General features: G+C 40.9%; 1 protein-coding gene across 2 annotated transcripts in view; it reads right to left on the reverse strand.

Moving 5' to 3' along the window:
- Window positions 1–17,685, reverse strand: part of prkcbb (protein kinase C, beta b) — a 306,409-nt gene that overhangs the window by 102,789 nt on the left and 185,935 nt on the right. For both annotated transcript variants that reach the window (XM_023957697.2, XM_023957696.2), the window contains exons 6-8: window positions 3,863–4,019; window positions 2,766–2,900; window positions 1,601–1,697 (exon numbers count right to left, since the gene is read on the reverse strand). In XM_023957697.2, the coding sequence (XP_023813465.1) occupies window positions 1,601–1,697; window positions 2,766–2,900; window positions 3,863–4,019 (389 nt within the window). The remainder of the gene's footprint in view (window positions 1–1,600; window positions 1,698–2,765; window positions 2,901–3,862; window positions 4,020–17,685) is intronic.

Raw genomic sequence — 17,685 nt, forward strand, 5'->3', positions numbered from 1 at the left:
AACTTCTGTTGTAGAATGAGGACGTGTATGTGCTTCTGAAACCGCGTGTGTGTGTAAGTAGAGGGAGCCGCGTGCAGCGTAGAGGCAGTGAGAGCCGCGCCGCAAGAGGGAGTGAGAGGCGCGGCGCAGGGAGTGAAGGAGAAAACTAATAAAAGGTTTCCCCCAGAAACCCTTGAAGTCTGAACACAGGACTAACAGAAAAGTAAATTATCTGAAAAGATGAATGTGTTTATTATAGTTCCAATCGCCCTACCATATGCAGAACTTTAAAAAAATAAAAATAAATAAAAACCTTTAAACAAGAAGAAGTACGGTGATGCGGTTATCGTCACACCCCTATTTTGTACACATAATTAATTTAAACTTGATTATCTAGCTAGAAATACAAGAAATCTGAAAAACCTCACCTTCACTGCTCATTACCCAGATATTTATCTGAGTTACACTGGTTGAATTTTTGTTTGAATATATCCCCGACCTGGATAGTTCAGTGTTCAGTATTAAATCTGATTGTTTAAAATGAACTAAAATCGAAAATGAATTAAATCGGCAATCAAAAACATCGAATTGAATTGTTGGTAAAATGAATAGTTACACCCCTAATTTTTAGACAACATGCCTCTCAATGTTCTGACATCTTCACATTCTTTTCACCATCAACCCCCATTTGTCAATACCCAGGTTTTAGAGTCCCTGATGTGCTATTAACACCATGATGAGTTTTGTGCAGCAGCAATGGCAATGACAATCGCCAGATTGTCATTGCCATTGCCATCGGCCGATTGCTGCTACAGTCCAATTTCTAAGAATCAGAATGTGGCAGTGGGATGACCGCACTGGGGGAGTCTGAAATCAGCTGCTTATCATATGATTTTGGGGACCTTGGAGACCCTCCCAGTCAATTGTTGCGCTACTGCATTCCTGCCACCCGTTGGACTGCCACCGAATGACCTCCAGATGTGACCAGGCAGCAGATGTTCAGTCACTGTTTAATTTTAACTGTTTTTTTAAAACCACGGCAGCCGCCAAGCGGTGGCATTTGTAATCAGGAGGTGGCAGTTGCATTTTTACACGCTGCGCGGCTACCTGGCAATTTAGCTGCAAAACTTTCACTTAGGTTTATCGTGGGGTGGCATTTTGGATAATGTGACCGTAGTCTTAGTTGCACTTGGGTATAGGTTGCACACCCAGTCAAACTAAGCCAAAAATATGACTTATACTCTATTGTAGTTATCTAGCGTGACCTTCTTTGCCCTATAGAGTAAAAATCCAAATTCTTCTTATGTTAACAATTACATTTCCATTACACAAAGGATAACTAAGCAGCCTCTAAAAGCGGCATTTCTGAATCAGTTTCTATTGTCTGCGACTTGATGCCTTCTTTGAGCCAGGCTATCTCAGCTGAAGCCAAATGTGTTTATGAATAGGCAAGTGGTCGGCCCACACACACATCACATGTCTGGACCTTCCATGTGCCAGACTGGATGTGCCAGTCCTATAAGTGTGCCTGCCAACTGGCAACAGCTCTCCCAGAGTGGCCCTCACTCAGACACACATACACACATTCAGACTCGTGTAGGAGAAAGTTTTCAACACACACCTCAAATTTCTGCCGTAGCTCCTCGCTGGCCTCCTCCCCCTCAGGTGCAACAGGGACATTGAAGTACTCGCCTTCTTCCTGAGAGAGCAGCTTAAACCTGAAAAGAAAGGACATTAGCACTCAAAACAGTTCATAAGGATGTCTAACTGCTAGCAAGTGCAGAACATTCATGCATATGATTTTAGTTTTGTTATTTCTGTGTTTGTCATATTTCTGATTTATTTTTTTAACATTAAGGTTAAAGTGCATTTTATAAATGGTATAATTTGTAGCATAGTGCGCTATTTTTACTAATACTCTAATGATAATCTTACTTTTTGAAAACACAAGGATGCACTTAAGGAATGAACATAATGTTGTCAAAGCAACCAGGCAACTTTTACACCCAAATTAAAATTTTAAAAAGTACTTGTTTGACTGTACATGACAACACAAAAATATATGAAATTCCAACCCACACACATCTCAGATTTGAAAGGTAAATTACTATTTTTTTTAATTTATTATTTAAAACTTTTTACCTTACAAGTTCACCATTTAATTACAATTTACTAAAACAAAAGTGTGGAAAATAATACAAGCCCCTTTTTGTTGAGAGGAAGTGTTGCTTCTCTTTTGAGAGATCTTTTATTCGGCAAAAAGAATTAACATGCAGTAATTTACAATAAATAGTCGTTCATGCTTTCATTTGGACACGTATTGTATCAGATTATTATGGGAATCAAAAATGTATGTGCAGACTTACACCTAAGAGGATAAATTATGTGAAAAAGATCTGAAAATGTGAAGCAAAATAAGAACCTGAATGAGAATCCCAAGCATAAGCTTTCAAGTTTTGGCTCATGCCTGGTGGTGGGAGCAAGAATGAGACTTTTTAAGTCACAAAATGTTGGCATCTCATGAAAAAACCCTGACAAGGCAGTCAGCAAAAAAAACAAAAAAAACAGGAGATGGAGAGATAGAGGCACATGAGAGAGAGTAGAGATGAAGGAGCAAAGATAAAGAGATGGAATAGAGGTGCCCTGGCACAGACTATAACCAGAAGAAAAAGAGATTTCTCCTATAGAGTGGGGGAAAACGAGGTCACCTTTACTCCTCCTCCTTCTCTGGTTTTGTTGTTTTACCAATTTCCCTCCAACTTTACTTCCTGCCCCTTTCAAATTACCATCCATCCACTCCTTGTTTTTGGAGCTCAGAGATGCCAAAGGACAGTGATCCCATGAAGTCATTGCGGCTGGTCAGGTCCCAGTCCCACACCTCCACCGACAGGCGGCGGTCCTTATCGTACTCCTTCAGATGGCTGGGAGAGACACAAAGACATTTAGGAGACAAAGGTTTACAACAATCTTTTATTAGGGAACATTAACTTTAAATGTTCTATATTCCTTAAGATATTGTTTTTAATCAGTGTGCTACAGTACACTAGTGTCCATAAGAGAGGGCCAGATGTGCAGTGGAAACCGATTCAGTTTGACCTTATTGGTCTAAAATACATTTATCTTTGCGAGGATATCAGCTCTGCGTTCATCTAAAAAGTCCCAGGTTTCACACAGAGTAGTTAGGGATATGAAAGATCATTAAAGGCTTTTTTCTTTGTGCTTATTTGATTTCTATTCAAGACACTTTGGTAAGAGTGACTGTGCCACGATTTTGCTGCTACTTTGGCCAATTGCTCTCATTTTAGAAAAAGTTCCACCCCATTAAACTTTCTCTACCAAGCATTCTTTGGGGCTTCATCATATATGTCATGAATCAAACCAATCAGATGTGGTTGTGCCGACATGACTCATATAGTCTCTCAGTTCCAACCAAAAAAACAACAGCTAAAGATTGTGTTTAGCGGTGTAGCTTCCCACGGGATCTGGTGTCAGAAAAATGCAAACTTTTGGCCCAAATTGTTGGCTCAAAAAAGGTTAAAAAGTCATTGGCCACACACATTTGCTCATTTTCTATGGAAATTCACAAAAAAAATCTCGGCATTTATTTTTCTGAACTGCATGAATTTGTCCTGTTTTTACAGATGTTGTGCATTTATCCCTAAACTGGTCTAAATGTTTCAATCTTCCTTTCTGCAGCTAAAGCTCAGAGAACACTGCAGTGCAGATCTTACAAAGAGAAGAAGCCAGATGATGTTTTCTTTTAATTGAATGGTTAAACACACTCGCAAGAACAGTGGGTTAGGTCTTGGAAGCCTACACTTAGTAAGGCTCAGCGATAAGAGGGATAAAAGAGAAGATAATATTTTGCAGAAAAAAGTCTTACAATTTGAAGGTCTCGTTCCAGGTGGGGTTGAGGCAGCACTTAATAGTTTTGGTCTTCTGTTTGCTCTCACTTCGAGGATCCGGGATCAGTTTCAGCTTCACATAGGGGTCTGACAGACCATTGGGATCCATGGGAACCAGATTACGAGCCTCTTTGACTGAAACAGATAGAATGAGTGTGGGAAAAAAAAAGGAATCGTGAACAAAGAAACCACATTTTCTCTTTTTTCCAGTAAAATAAATGCATTTTTAACCATTTAAAACAAAGTACATGTGTTCATCTATCCATTTACGTGAGAAAAATAATGAAATTCCAGATTTATTACACAGGTATAACAAAAACAAAAGTAATACAGACAGCTGTTAAGTTGAGGTCCATTTTTTTGCAATATGCACAAAAAAGATATTTGGAATAAGCTACTACAAAGTTCAATAGTTTATTCTTCATTTCTATCGAAATATTTTTTTTTTTTTCCTCTTTCAGCTCTTCCCATCAGGGGTCGCCACAGCGAAACATCCAGTATGTGCGGATGATTCGCATGGATACCTTGGCAATGTTGTACGCCGGGTGCCCTTCCTAATGCAACCCTCTCCATTTAGCCGGGCTTGGGACCGGCACAGCAGTAGAGAAGGGAATAGAGAGCAGCCTGGATTTAAACCCTGGTTTCACGGACGGAAGGCACCGTAACCCAGCACGAGCTAAACCAGCTCCCTAATGAAATATTTTATTACCACACGCAAATAATTGGATGTATGCAGTGAAGCAGATTTTTTTGTAACACTTTTTGCAGAATGTTTGGACTTAAGCTATGCATAAATGTGAAAGGTTGCACTGATACATCATAACAGTGGTGAGTTGTTAGAATAAATTTGTACATACGTTATCCCATATTTACTCAGAACTTTTGTACTGTTTTGTTATCATATATGATAAAGTGTGTTCATTGTTTTTCTGCGAGGAATGTGATCCTGGGAATGCAGTAAAAGATTTTGTATTGACCCAGCGGCAGCTGTTCACCTTAAATCTGCAATAAATGGACCTAATCTACAGCGGTGAACAAGGGATGTTTTGATTAGCTTCCTGACGATGTCAAGAAATGTTTAGATTAGTTTCCTAACTTTTGTAAACCGTGTGTGTGTGTATATATTTGTACCCCTTACCTTTTAGAAATAAATGTCACATTTTGTATTTTAGGAAACACCCAGATTCTAATAAAGGTGGGAGCAGATCTTTGCAAAACTCAGAGCAAACTAGTGCATTGTCTGAGTACAAGCTTTTACTTTGCTCTCCACATGAAAGGAATTCCTCGAGTCCGCGTCCTTTCTTTTGGCATACATATAGTTGAGAAATGTTGGTTTGTTGAAATGTTGAAGTGTTTGTCTTTAACATGAGTTAAAGACAAAATAAAGGCAACCCCACCCCCTTCCTGTGACCCATTTGTTAGCTATCTGTTTACATGCTCTCCTGTTAGCTTACAGCCCTTTTACCCACAACTTAACATTACCAGTGCAACAACAAAAATCGAGAGTACTCAATACTTGAGTTATCCATCTGTACAGTACTGAACCAGAAGCCAGCTCAGACAACGAAAACAAGGATCTACATGGATCCAGTCATCTACAAGTGCATGCATCAGACAGGAGCAGAGCAGGGAGGCCTGCCCACCGTATTTTCTATATTATGAATATGATCTTTTTCCAACAACATTTTTCTGTCTGCTCATGATTCTCAATGATTTGAATAAAGAAAATACAATTTTGAGCGTAATTTCCTGTATACATGCCCTCTATCATCAGAAAAATGTTACAGAACATGTTAAAAACACTAAAACCTTCTCATCAGAGTGAGTCTTTAAGAGTGAGTGGAAATCATATCCACAGTCATTTACTTCACGGTGAACCAGAGGGTCCTTTCAGATTGTTGCCTCTAATTATATTTTATTTATAGCTCCATCGCATTGAAGTTTCATTCATGTTTCATTTTTATATAATTTTATAGTTGAAAGTCTCTGAAACCAGCATGCCAGATACTAATCTCTGCCTCAGGTTTGTGTCACTTTATTAATAATCCACTGAGTTCAACACAATTGTCGATGAAAAGCTTTCTAGTTTCACTTAATAAAAGCCATGTTTGGAAAATTGACGGGCTGGTTTTACTGATCTGTGATGTCACTGAGTACCTGACTACCTGATTGGCCCATTTTGTGTGTAAGAATAAGGTTTAAGGTCAATAAAAAAAAAATCGTATTGACTTTGGAAATGTATACGCCATCGAATCCTCTTACGCACATACACGTTTACCAAAAAGTATTGGCTCACCTGCCTTGATTCACATATGAACTGAAGTGCCATCCCACTCCTAACCAATAATGTGATGCCACCCACCTTTTGCAGCTATTACAGCTTCAACTCTTCTGGGAAGGCTGTCCACAAGGTTGAGAGAATGGAATTTTCCAAAATGTTTTGGTATCCTAAATCATTCAGAGTTCCTTTCACTGGAACTAAGGGGCAAACCCCAAGTCCTGAAAAACAACCCCACACCATAATTCCTCATCCACCAAATTTCACACTAGGCAAAATGCTGTCCAAAATGTACCAGTCTCTCGGCAACCTCCAAATCTAGACTTGTTTATCAGATTGCCAGACAGAAAAGCGTGATTTATCACTACAGAGAACGCGTCTCCACTGCTCTAGAATCCTTTGGCGGCGTGGTTTATACCACTGCATCTGACGCTTTGTGTTGCACTTGGTGATGTGGGGCTTGGATGCAGCAGCACGGCCATGGAAACCCATTTCATGAACCTCACTGTGTACTATACGTGGGCTAATCTGAAGGTCACATGAAGTTTGGAGCTCTGTAGCAATTGCCCGTGCAGAAAGTCGGTGACTCTGCACTTCTCCATCATTTTACGTGGCCTAATATTTCGTGGCTGAGTTGCTGTTGTGCTGTTGTTCCCAAACTCATCTATTTCGCTATAATAAAGCTGACAGTTGACTGCGGTATATTTAGGAGCAAGGAAATTTCACAACTTGATTTGTTGCACAAGTGCCATCCTATTGCAGTTCCATACTGGAATTTACTGAGCTCCTGAAAGTGGCCCATTCTTTCATAAATGTTTGTGAAAACAGTCTGCATGCCTGAGTGCTTGATTTTATGCATCTGTGGCCAGGCCAAGTGATTAGGACACGTGATTCTGATCATTTGGATGGGTGAGCAAATACTTGGTAAAAAAGTGTAATTTTAAAATATTTTTACCGAATAATACTTTAAATAATTCTTATTGTCATGAAAAATTACTGAGTAAATATTTGCTGCAGCGAAAAAACTGGATCAAGTGAGTGTGACATCACCCATAGAAAACACCTTCCTACATCCTGCTCCAGACTAGTGATGTGGTAGTTTTTTGCTACACTGACGTTGCCACATCGGAACCAGTCAGATGGTCAGAGTAAACATTACTATGGCAATATTTATTTTGATGTTTCACAAAAATGTCATGCATAGACAAAACCGCATATATTGAAATATGTGCAGTGTTTTGCATAATTTTGTGTGTTCTTACAAATCAGTATGTTGTACTTGTGAGTCTTAGTTATTTCAAAGACTTACAATGACATGGAGCAACAGGTAAGTGTGTTTGCGTTGGCTGAAGTCAGTGTGAGCAAACGCTAGAAATTACCAGCGCACCTGAATGCGGCAACAGTGAGCTCTTAATGAAACCACAAAAGTGCGGAAATTCCATGCAGCCCCTGAATGCACCTGGTGAATGTGGCTAATTATTCTGCACAATAAAGTCTGAATTTAATGTTTAAACCAACTCTGGGATGGATGTTTGTGGAAGCCAAGTGGGGGAAAGAGCAGACATTTAAAAGTTATGGTTGCGAGTTTGAATAGTTTTTCTACCCGCCAAATTGAGTATGACCTGCATTTGGTTGGTGGGTGGGTTTTAATTTAAAGGCCTTTCCATATTTATGCTAATATATTACCTTTGGCACACCAGAACGATTTTCTTACACGATATTAGTTATTTTCACAGTTCTTCCCCGAAAGTAAGACAACTCAATCTCTGAGGCACCAGCTTTCGTCCTTGTGGGTGCCGCCCATTTTATGGCGTCAACCGGCCTCTGCAGCATGTCTGCATTTCACAAACAAACAACATCCAAACTTGCAAAGATGGATGTACAGATTGTGTATTTAAAATAAAAGCGTTTAGCCCAGTATTTTTTAACCTTTTTTGAGCCAAGGCGCACTTTATCCTTGACAAAAATCCCGCAGCACAGCAGCATCCAAATAATTAAAAAAGGAGAAATTCCATAGTCTTTGTCTATCCTCAGAGAGGTTAACCACAGCACAGTGCCAGTATAAAACTCTTAGCAGAGTCGGCCAATGAATAATAGATGTATCCTGTTAAAGTGACCATCAAATATTGGCTAAAGAGATCCGTAAAGGGAGAAGCTAGCAAAACAGTCTCAGAGGACACTTGCTGTAGAACAGAACAAGACGTGAATGTTTTTGTGGTTGAGTAAAGGGGTAGGGGAGGCCTCTAGGACTGATAATTGTGAGGATACAGCAATGGCCGTTGGTCATGCACCCTTTTTTGCTTTCAGCTGTAACCCTTGTGCTATCTTAGGCATTTTAACGTTGGGAGTTGGGTCATTTAGACCCACTAGACAGTGCGCTGAACCATTTTTCTTCAATGATTTGTGAACTTCACTGGTGTGCATGGATTACATAAAATCTTTCCACTAGGGTTGTGCCGATGGACGATATCATCGTCCATCGTGATGGATGACTGACATCCCGATGGAGAGACACCATCGTGATGCCACGCCCCTGCCACGTTGCGAGTCGACGCCATAAGCCGCGGTTACATGTACAAAATATCTTGATGGGATCAATGGTCGGATTAGAATCCAACCGTGTACATGGGCCCAGAAAAATGTTTTCAGAATATAAAAACGTTCACTAAGGTCACAATTTCGGTCGGAATTAATCATTCGCACATGCGCAGTTGGGTTTGAAAACCGGAAGGGGATACAACTTCCGCCGAGCGGCTTTTTTTCCAAACTTTATTGAATGTAACAATTCAATACAAAACAATGTTAAACAGCGCTGAGCGGCTATATACATTGACATGTCAGCTCGGTAAAATACGAGACGATCTTCTAAACGTGCTATTAATAATGTTACGGTTATTATGAAACACCTGTACGCTCATCATTTGAATTTTAATCCGTGTGGTCAGTGCTTTTTCTGAACGTAGTCAGGATTAGCAGTATGCTAACACGGGCTAACAACATTAGCTTTGGGTGGCGCTGCATGCTGTGAATAACATCAGCCTTTATTTAGTCGGGACACGGCTGGAAACACAAATCCACGTCATTGTTTGAATGTTTTCTAAGGACTGAGCGACATTTCTGCTTTGAAGCTCAAACCGCTGTGTGTGTGTGTGCTGACGATCCGAGCTGTGCTCAGACACACACTTTTAGACCCGGTTCTGAGTTCGGTTGCTTGTACCCCTAGAGCTGCGGGACGGATCGCAGTCTTAAATCTCCCACACATACCGCTCATGTAACAAAGCACCCCCCCCGTTCCCATAAAACACAAAGCTGTAAATCCGCGCTCCGCCGGTCCACTTCACTAGTCAAGTGCGGGAGCGGACTACTTTTTTATTTTGTTTGTTACTTTTTTTGTTAAAGTCACTTCCCTCAGTTTATAGTGGATCATCGCGGATTAGTCATTAGTTGGGAAATAAAATAAAACGTAAAGTAAAATATCGAATAGCAGATATATAAGAACGAAAAATGTAAAAATAGCGCCCCCCCCCCCTCCGACGATGTCATCGTTCATCCCGATGGCTGACTGCATACATCGTCAACGGCCAATTTAGGGGACATCGCCCAACCCTACTTTCCACCTATAACCACCTTTGTCATGGTAGGGAGAACACGTCATTGTAAGGGTGGGGTCATCTAAAATAGCACAAGGGTTAAAGGGTTTTTGGATTAACTGTCTGAATCCCTGTTGCCTGCAAATGTGCTGCTAATCTGAGATTAGGGGTAGTGATGGGAATACCAGCTCTTCTTAGAGAACTGGCAGTTTTGGATTGGCTAGCAAAAAAAGAAACAGCTCTTTTAGCTCCAAAATGGCTCTTTAGATCAGTGTTTTTCAACCAGTGTGCTGCGGCACACTAGTGTGCCGTGGGAGATGGTCAAGTGTGCCGTGGGAACTTGTCCTCATTACCTGATTTAACAACATTTTCCATCTCCAGGATTTCAGCTCTTAGTTCATCCAAACAGGTCCTGATAAAACACTACGAAATTAGCTATATGAAAGATCATAAAATACTTTTTTCTTCGTGTTTATTTGATTCTATTAAAAACATTTTGATAAGAATGACAGTGCCGCGATTTAGCAGCAACTAAAGCCGTTTTCTGAAAAGTCCCGCCCCTTTAACTGTCTCCACCAATCATTCTTGGATTCTTAATCACATGTCATCAGTCTGACCAATCAGAAGTGGTTAAAGTCTTCACTTCCTTGCTCTGAATTCTGCTGATAAAGTCGCTCAGTTCTTACAAAAATACAAGCTAAAGCTCGTCTTTAGCGGTGTAACTTTCCACAGAATCCGGTGTCAGACCGTGGAACAAGTGAACAAAACAATGAAGCTCAGAGACGCGAGTCTCTGCGTTCGGCCGATTATTTAACTACATCTCCCATGATGCATTGGGTTAAAAGTGACAGCGTGAGCGTGTCGGCGCACAACGAGTCTCTCCTCTTAACGTCTTGAAACAACAGCAAACACAAATCAAAAAGTTTTTAAATCTTCTAACTTAGCTTTTATTACATCTATTAGAAAAAACAGCTGCAACTTCCAGCTTTTTCTGCCACAATTATCACAAAAATGCATGTGAGATCATGGAGGGACTGTGGATCAATACAGACTGTTTTAATTTTATTTTTTTAAAATATTTTTTTAATGCTGGTGTGCCGCGGGATTTTTGTCAAGGTTAAAATGTGCCATGGCTCAAAAAAGGATGAAAAATACTGCTTTAGATTGTTTTGTTGCTTTTTTATTGTCAACAGCTATATAACAGTATGCACAAAATGCATAACCAATGTAAAAAATGTGCTTTGATTCAAGTGTATGATAAGTATGTAACATTATTCATTACAGGTAAAATGTTCAAAATAAATTGTAAAAAAAAACAAACAAAAAAAAACAGCTATTCACAATTCAACTTTTAACTACAGTACACAAAAGAGTTGAGATTTTTCTTTTTTAAACAAATTTGAGGCAAAACAACACAAAACACTGCAATCACATCATAAAGTACAAATTAAAATGGGCAAAATAAAATGGTTCAAATTTAAAAAAAAAATTTATTCACAGCAAAGGTTGGCATTTAAAAGTGACTTTGAGGAAATGAACGGGTTTCATCTGTCAGTGTTGATCTAGCCTGTTTTGGAGAAGGTTCTCTCAGCTTTCTGTGCATTTTGGATGTGGAGCCGGTTCTAGATGGAACTATGTTCCTGCAGACTCTACAGGCTTCCTTTCTTTGTATTATAAGTAAAAGTGTAACGGTTCCAGATTTTTGCTTCTTTTTCAAGCCTCACTCATTTTCTTTACGTACTTTACGTTTGTTTTTTTTTATGTAGTTTGTTGTCTTTGCACCTGGTGCTCTCTCTGTCTCCCTCATACTCGGTTCACTACAGCTGCTGCACGTGTAACGACCCCCTGTGCGCACTCAGCACAACCCCCTCTCCCAACTTCCCAGGGCTCAGCCGAGACCATAGGCCGTAAATATAGTATGAACCTTGTATGAAGCCAAATGAACCTTGCATTTGGTCTGTACACAAACTGCTGTCAAGGTGTTAGCAGGTTAATAACTGCACTACAGTGCTGCATAGTACCTGGGGGGTAATCCAAAAAGCAGGTTATGTGAGTTACTACGGTACGTTTGTGGCTAAGGAAGAAGATAACCTTAACTTTTGGTTCCAAAAATAGAGGTATGTTTCAGGCGATGTCAAGCTGCCATAACAACTCATGCTCTGAACATAACCTGGTCTGAAGCAGTTTTTTTTTTTTACTTTATTGTTATTAGTTTATGTTACATGAAAACAAAACACAAACCATCTTCCAAAATCCTGTTACATTAGAACACTTCCAAAATACACGAGAATGGTCTACATTTACATCTCCACATTCACGCCAACAGCTCTGATTTGTTTTTAACCCTTGTGCTATCTTAGACGACCCCATCCTTGCATTGACATGTTCTCCCTACCATGACAAAGGTGGATAAAGGTGGAAAGATTTCATGTAATCCATGGACACCAGTGAGGTTCACAAATCATTGAAAAAAGGTTCAGCGCATTGTCTATTGCAGTGTTTTTCAACCAGTGTGCCGCGGCACACTAGTGTGTGCCGTGGGAGATGGTCAAGTGTGCCGTGGAAAATTGCCCTCATTAACTGATCTAAAAACATTTCCCATCTCCAGGATTTCAGCTCTGTGTTCATCCAAACAGGCCCTGAGAAAACACTGAGGAGTTAGGAATATAAAAGATCGTAAAATACTTTTTCTTTGCGTTTATTTTATTTTATTAAAGATATTTTGATAAGAATGACCGTACCGTGATTCAGCTGCAGCTCCGGCTGTATTTGGGAAAAGTCCCGTCCCTTTGACTGTCTCCACCAATCATTCTTGAGGGGCTTAATCACATGTCATCAGTCTGACCAATCAGAAGTGGTTAAAGTCTTCACTTCCTTGTCCCGATTTAGCTCGTAAAGTCGCTCAGTTCTAACAGAAATACCAGCTAAAGCTTGTCTTTAGCGGTGTAGCTTTCCACAGAATCCGGTATCAGACCGTGGAACAAGTGAACAAAACAATGAAGCTCCGAAAACCGATCTTCGGCCGTTTTATGCACTACATTTCCCATGATGCATTGGGTTGTGAGAGTGACAGCGCAAAAGGAGATCTGTTGTTAAACGTCTTGAAACTAACGAACACACAAACTGTTTTTAAATCTTCTAACTTAACTTTTATTGCATCTTTTAGAAAAAAACAGCTGCAGTTTCCAGCTTTTTCTGTAACAATTATCTCAAAAATGCATGTGAGATTGTGGAGGGGCTGTAGATCAATACAGACTATGAGTTTCTCCTTTTTTTTTAATTTTTGGATGCTGGTGTGCCGCGGGATTTTTTTTAAGGTTAAAGTGTGCCGTGGCTCAGAAAAGGTTGAAAAACACTGGTCTAGATGACCCAACTCCCAATGTTAAAGTGCCTATGATAGCACAAGGGTTAAGTGTGTTTTTTTTGTCCAAATGTGTTTAGTAATCTTGCTCTTTCACTGTGTTTTGCCAAGCTATTTTGTCCTACTATGTGTAACCCTTATCCCTTGTGCTATCTTAGATGACCCCACCCTTACTTTGACGTGTTCTCCCTACCATGACAAAGGTGGATAAAGGTGAAGAGGATTTCATATAATCCATGGACACCAGTGAATATCACAAATCATTGAAGACAAAAGGTTCAGCGCACTGTCTAGTGCAAGGGTGCCCAAACTTTTTTCCTCAAAGGGCCAAAATCTAAATGTGATCGTGGACCGTGGGCCAAATACAACACGTTTTTTGTATGTCATTAAATAAAAGCAGAAAACAAAGAATATGCTTTAATGTGTTTATTTTGATTCTGTATTCATCAAGGTAACACACAAAAATAAACATTCTTTCAAACCATTAAACATAACAGCAAGGCCTCATTGGCAATTTTCAACTAAAAAACAAAAACAAACTAAAACAAACTTTTTTCCAATGAAAACAGCAAACTGCGATCCTTAATGAGAGACATGGAGCTGGTCTTTTGACTTAATCAGTGACTGAATGTTGGGCTGCAGCTTACTCACTGATAGTGTTAGTATGTCTTGCAAGTGTGAGTCTGTGAGGGTCCCCCTGAGTTTGATCTTGTTCAGGTTCATGAGACTAAATGTTTGCTCACAAATGTAGGTGCTGCCAAACAGAGATAGCATCACTTGTGCATTTTTTCTCATCTGTGGGTATCTTTGTTTTGACACATGTGGATAAAAATCCCTCAAGGGTAGTGATACAAATTTGCGTCTTAGCTCTGTGTCACATTGAAACTCAATCAACTCCATCTGCAAATGCTCTGGAACTGAGTCGGGACTCACGCTGAAGGGCTGAGAAAAAAGCTCCATGTCACCTGCAGTTTTCTTTAAGTCCACAAAGCGCAAATCAAACTCCTTATTTAAGTTGCTGAGAAGTTCTCCATATTCTGGCAACCTGTCCACCTCCACATTCACGTCTCTCAGGCTGGGGAAGTGTGCAAAGTTTCCTGAAGAGACAAAGTCAAATAAGAATGCGTCCATTAGTATAATTAGCACTACTATGAGGTACATAAGCTACAGGACACAAAAGACAACAGAGCAATGAAAGCAAACCCACAAAGACAAACAGTTACGTTTTCTGTCAAACAGGCGTAAGCACCACGGACAGCGACACATCACAGCGACTGACACACATGGAGCAGCACGTGTTACAATCACAAATAACAAACAGCCAAAAGTCTGTGTGCAGCATGTTAATGACTTACCTGCTGAAAAATGCCGGCAGAGTAGTTGCAGCTTCATTTGGAAAGCCTTGATGTGGTCAAACAGCTCCGTTATGATCTGTTCTTTGCCTTGAAGTTTAACATTCAGATTGTTGAGCAGGTCGGTGATGTCCACCATAAAGGCCACGTCGAAAATCCATCTTTTATCAGTGGGGATTTGTGTGTCCCTGCTCGCACTCGACAGAAACTCCGCGATAAGTTGGCGCAACTCAAAAAATCTTTTGAGCACAGTCCCCCTGCTCAGCCAGCGCACCTCCTGATGGTAAAGAATATCTTTGTATTGCGCATCAACTTCATCCAAAAATGCTCTGAACTGGCGGTGTGAGAGTGCCTTTGAGCGGATGCAGTTAATGATTTTAACGACATCGCGCACGACGTCTGCCAGTCCGATCGTCTTTGCACACAGCTGTTCCTGGTGCAGGATGCAGTGGTATTGCGCTACCTTTCCCCCACACTCTGAAACTTTTTGGGAAATGAGAGCAGTGAGGCCAGCTTTTTTCCCAATCATGGCAGGTGCACCATCAGTTGTTATTCCAACCATTTTGTCCCAACTCAAGTTATATTTGTCCAGGACTCTTGAAACCGCCGCAAACAAATCTTCGCCTTTTGTCGTCCCTCGCAGCGTCTCAAGTCCCGCCAACTCCTGTGTTATTTCCATGTCAGCGTTAATTCCCCGAACAAAAACCAAAAGCTGCGCTGAATCAGAAATGTCTGTGCTCTCATCACATGCCAGTGAGAAAGCAACAAAGTCTCTTGACTTTACTGTTAACTGATCTCTAATGTCCCGAGACAAATCTTCAACGCGGCGGGTCACTGTGTTGCGCGAGAGGCTAATTTGGGAAAAAACTCTTTCTTGGGAAGAGCACATTATTGAAGCAGCTGTGGACAGGCACTCCTTAACAAAATCTCCCGTTGAAAACGATCTCCCACTCTTTGCAATTAGCGCCGAAATTTCGTAGCTGGCCCGTGTGGCGCAGTCTTGTGCTGTCGAGGGCCTCGTGAGGGTGGCTTGCTGTGACCGAAGTTTCGATAGCATCTCGCTCGATTTTTTCTTTGTATCTGGAGAAGACCGCATGTTTAGTTTCGTAGTGGCGACGTATATTGTACTCTTTCAGTACAGCCACGGATTGCTGGCAAATAAGACAAACAGCCTTAGAAGAGATTTCTGCAAAAAAATAATCATCCTCCCACTTTTGTTTAAAATGCCTCTTATCCGTGTGCCACTGCCGTTGTCGTTCCATCTTAACAAACTGAAAAAGTCTTAGAGTCGTAAATCTTCTCCAAAATGTAAGGATTGCCCTATGGTGCGGTGCGCTTTATGTGTTTGTGAGACTTCGGTAAAGAGGACGTGAGAGAGGACAGCACAAGAACGGTATGCAGAGCAGTGAGGACATAAAAGAAGACACTCAGTGCATGGGGTTGAGAGGGTGTGGCAGCGGTGGGCAGCAAAGGTGCTAACAGCGCCATCTGGAGAACAAAAGTAAATTACAGTCATAGACTTTTCACCATCATAGACAATGGATGTGAGGTTAAGGGGTTTTACAAAAACACGGCGGCTTGCGCAGCCACGACTCGGCGGGCCAGAAGAAAACCTTTGGCGGGCCAGATTTTGCCCGCGGGCCCCACTTTGGGCATCCCTGGTCTAGTGGGTCTAGATGACCCAACTCCCAACGTTAAAGTGCCTGGGATAGCACAAGGTTTACTAGAGCAGTGTTTAGGGTCATTGTCTATCCAGCCCCAGTGCAACTTCAACTTTGTCACTGATTCTTGAACATTGTTTGTAAGAATCTGCTGGTACTGACTGGAATCCATGCGACCTTCAACTTTGACAAGATTTCCAGTACCTGCACTGGCCACACAGCTCCAAAGCATGATGGAACCGCCACCACATTTTACTGTGGGTAGTAAGTGTTTGTCTTGGAATGCTGTGTTCTTTGTTCGTCAAGCATACCGCTCCTTGTTACCTCCAAATAACTCCATTTTAGTTTCATCAGTCCACAGCACCTTATTCCAAAATGAGGCTGGCTTATCCAAATGTGCTTTAGCATACCTCAAGTAACTCTGTTTGTGGAATATGCGCAGAAAAGGTTTCTTCCGCATTACACTTCCATACAGCATCTCCTTGTGCAAAGTGTGCTGAATGGTTGTACGATCCAAAGTGACACCATCTGCAGCCTCAAGTTGTAGGTCTTTGGAGCTGGTCTGTGGGTTGAGTTTGATTGTTCTCACCTGTCTTCGCCTATGCCTAGCTGAGATTTCTGCAAAGGCCTTTCTGAGCCCTTTGCTTGAACTGTGCCTGTGGTCTTCCATTTCCCCACTATATTTTTAACAAACTATATTCCTCACAGTGGAGAAACTGTAGACAAAGACATTTCACGTCAAAGTCAATCCCATTTAGAAGGAGAATCGGTCAGCATTAAGCCCACTTTGTTAAGGTCATTAACAGTTCTGTAAACAGCTTTTTTTGTTGTTGTTTTTCAATAAATAGAAAAACAGCAGCAAAAATTGAGCACAGTCTATTACGAGAGTCAGTTCCTTTGTTTGCTTTTTTTCCACAGACTAAAAAAAACAACTAGCCTTTGAGGTGTGACATGAAGCACTTTTATTCTGAAACTCTCTGATTTTGGGTCAAGTACGCAAAGGGAAGCACGTCAAGGTCCAGATTTAACATCTCACATTATTTTCCCCTGCCAGAGCATTCCTGATGACCACGACTGCTGCTCTGCCATTGTCTCTGACCTCTGATCTCCCAGGCTGGGAGGTGAGGGTAAATACAACATATCAATAAGGTGTCATTCCCCCCCATAGGCAGTTGCTTTGATTAAACCTACAATTAGTGTCATTGGGTCAAAAGCATCAGCTGTTTCTACCACTTCTTCTGTAAATGCAGCTTGTATCAACTCAGAGCGAAAGAGCGGTCCAACACTGCCTCCCTGTGCTCATACAGAGTTACGGCCACTGCCTGTCACCTGCTGGAGATTGCTATGGAGTGATATTTCTGCCACTACGTTGCACACAAAACTTTCTAAGTTGCAAATGAAAAATTAAATATTTCCTTTTCAAATGTATTGTTTTTTGCTTTCAATTTTTATTTTGGTGTCAGAAACGTTTTTTTTTTCAGTTTTCAAAAAATATTTTTGCATTTGCAAAACACATGTTTTCGCATGTGTTGGATCACATCTTGCTTTTTTCGTATCTT

This window comes from Oryzias latipes, chromosome 8, assembly GCF_053564925.1.
Source record: "Oryzias latipes strain Hd-rR chromosome 8, Olatipes_Hd-rR_3.1".
Classification (NCBI taxonomy): Eukaryota; Metazoa; Chordata; class Actinopteri; order Beloniformes; family Adrianichthyidae; genus Oryzias; species Oryzias latipes.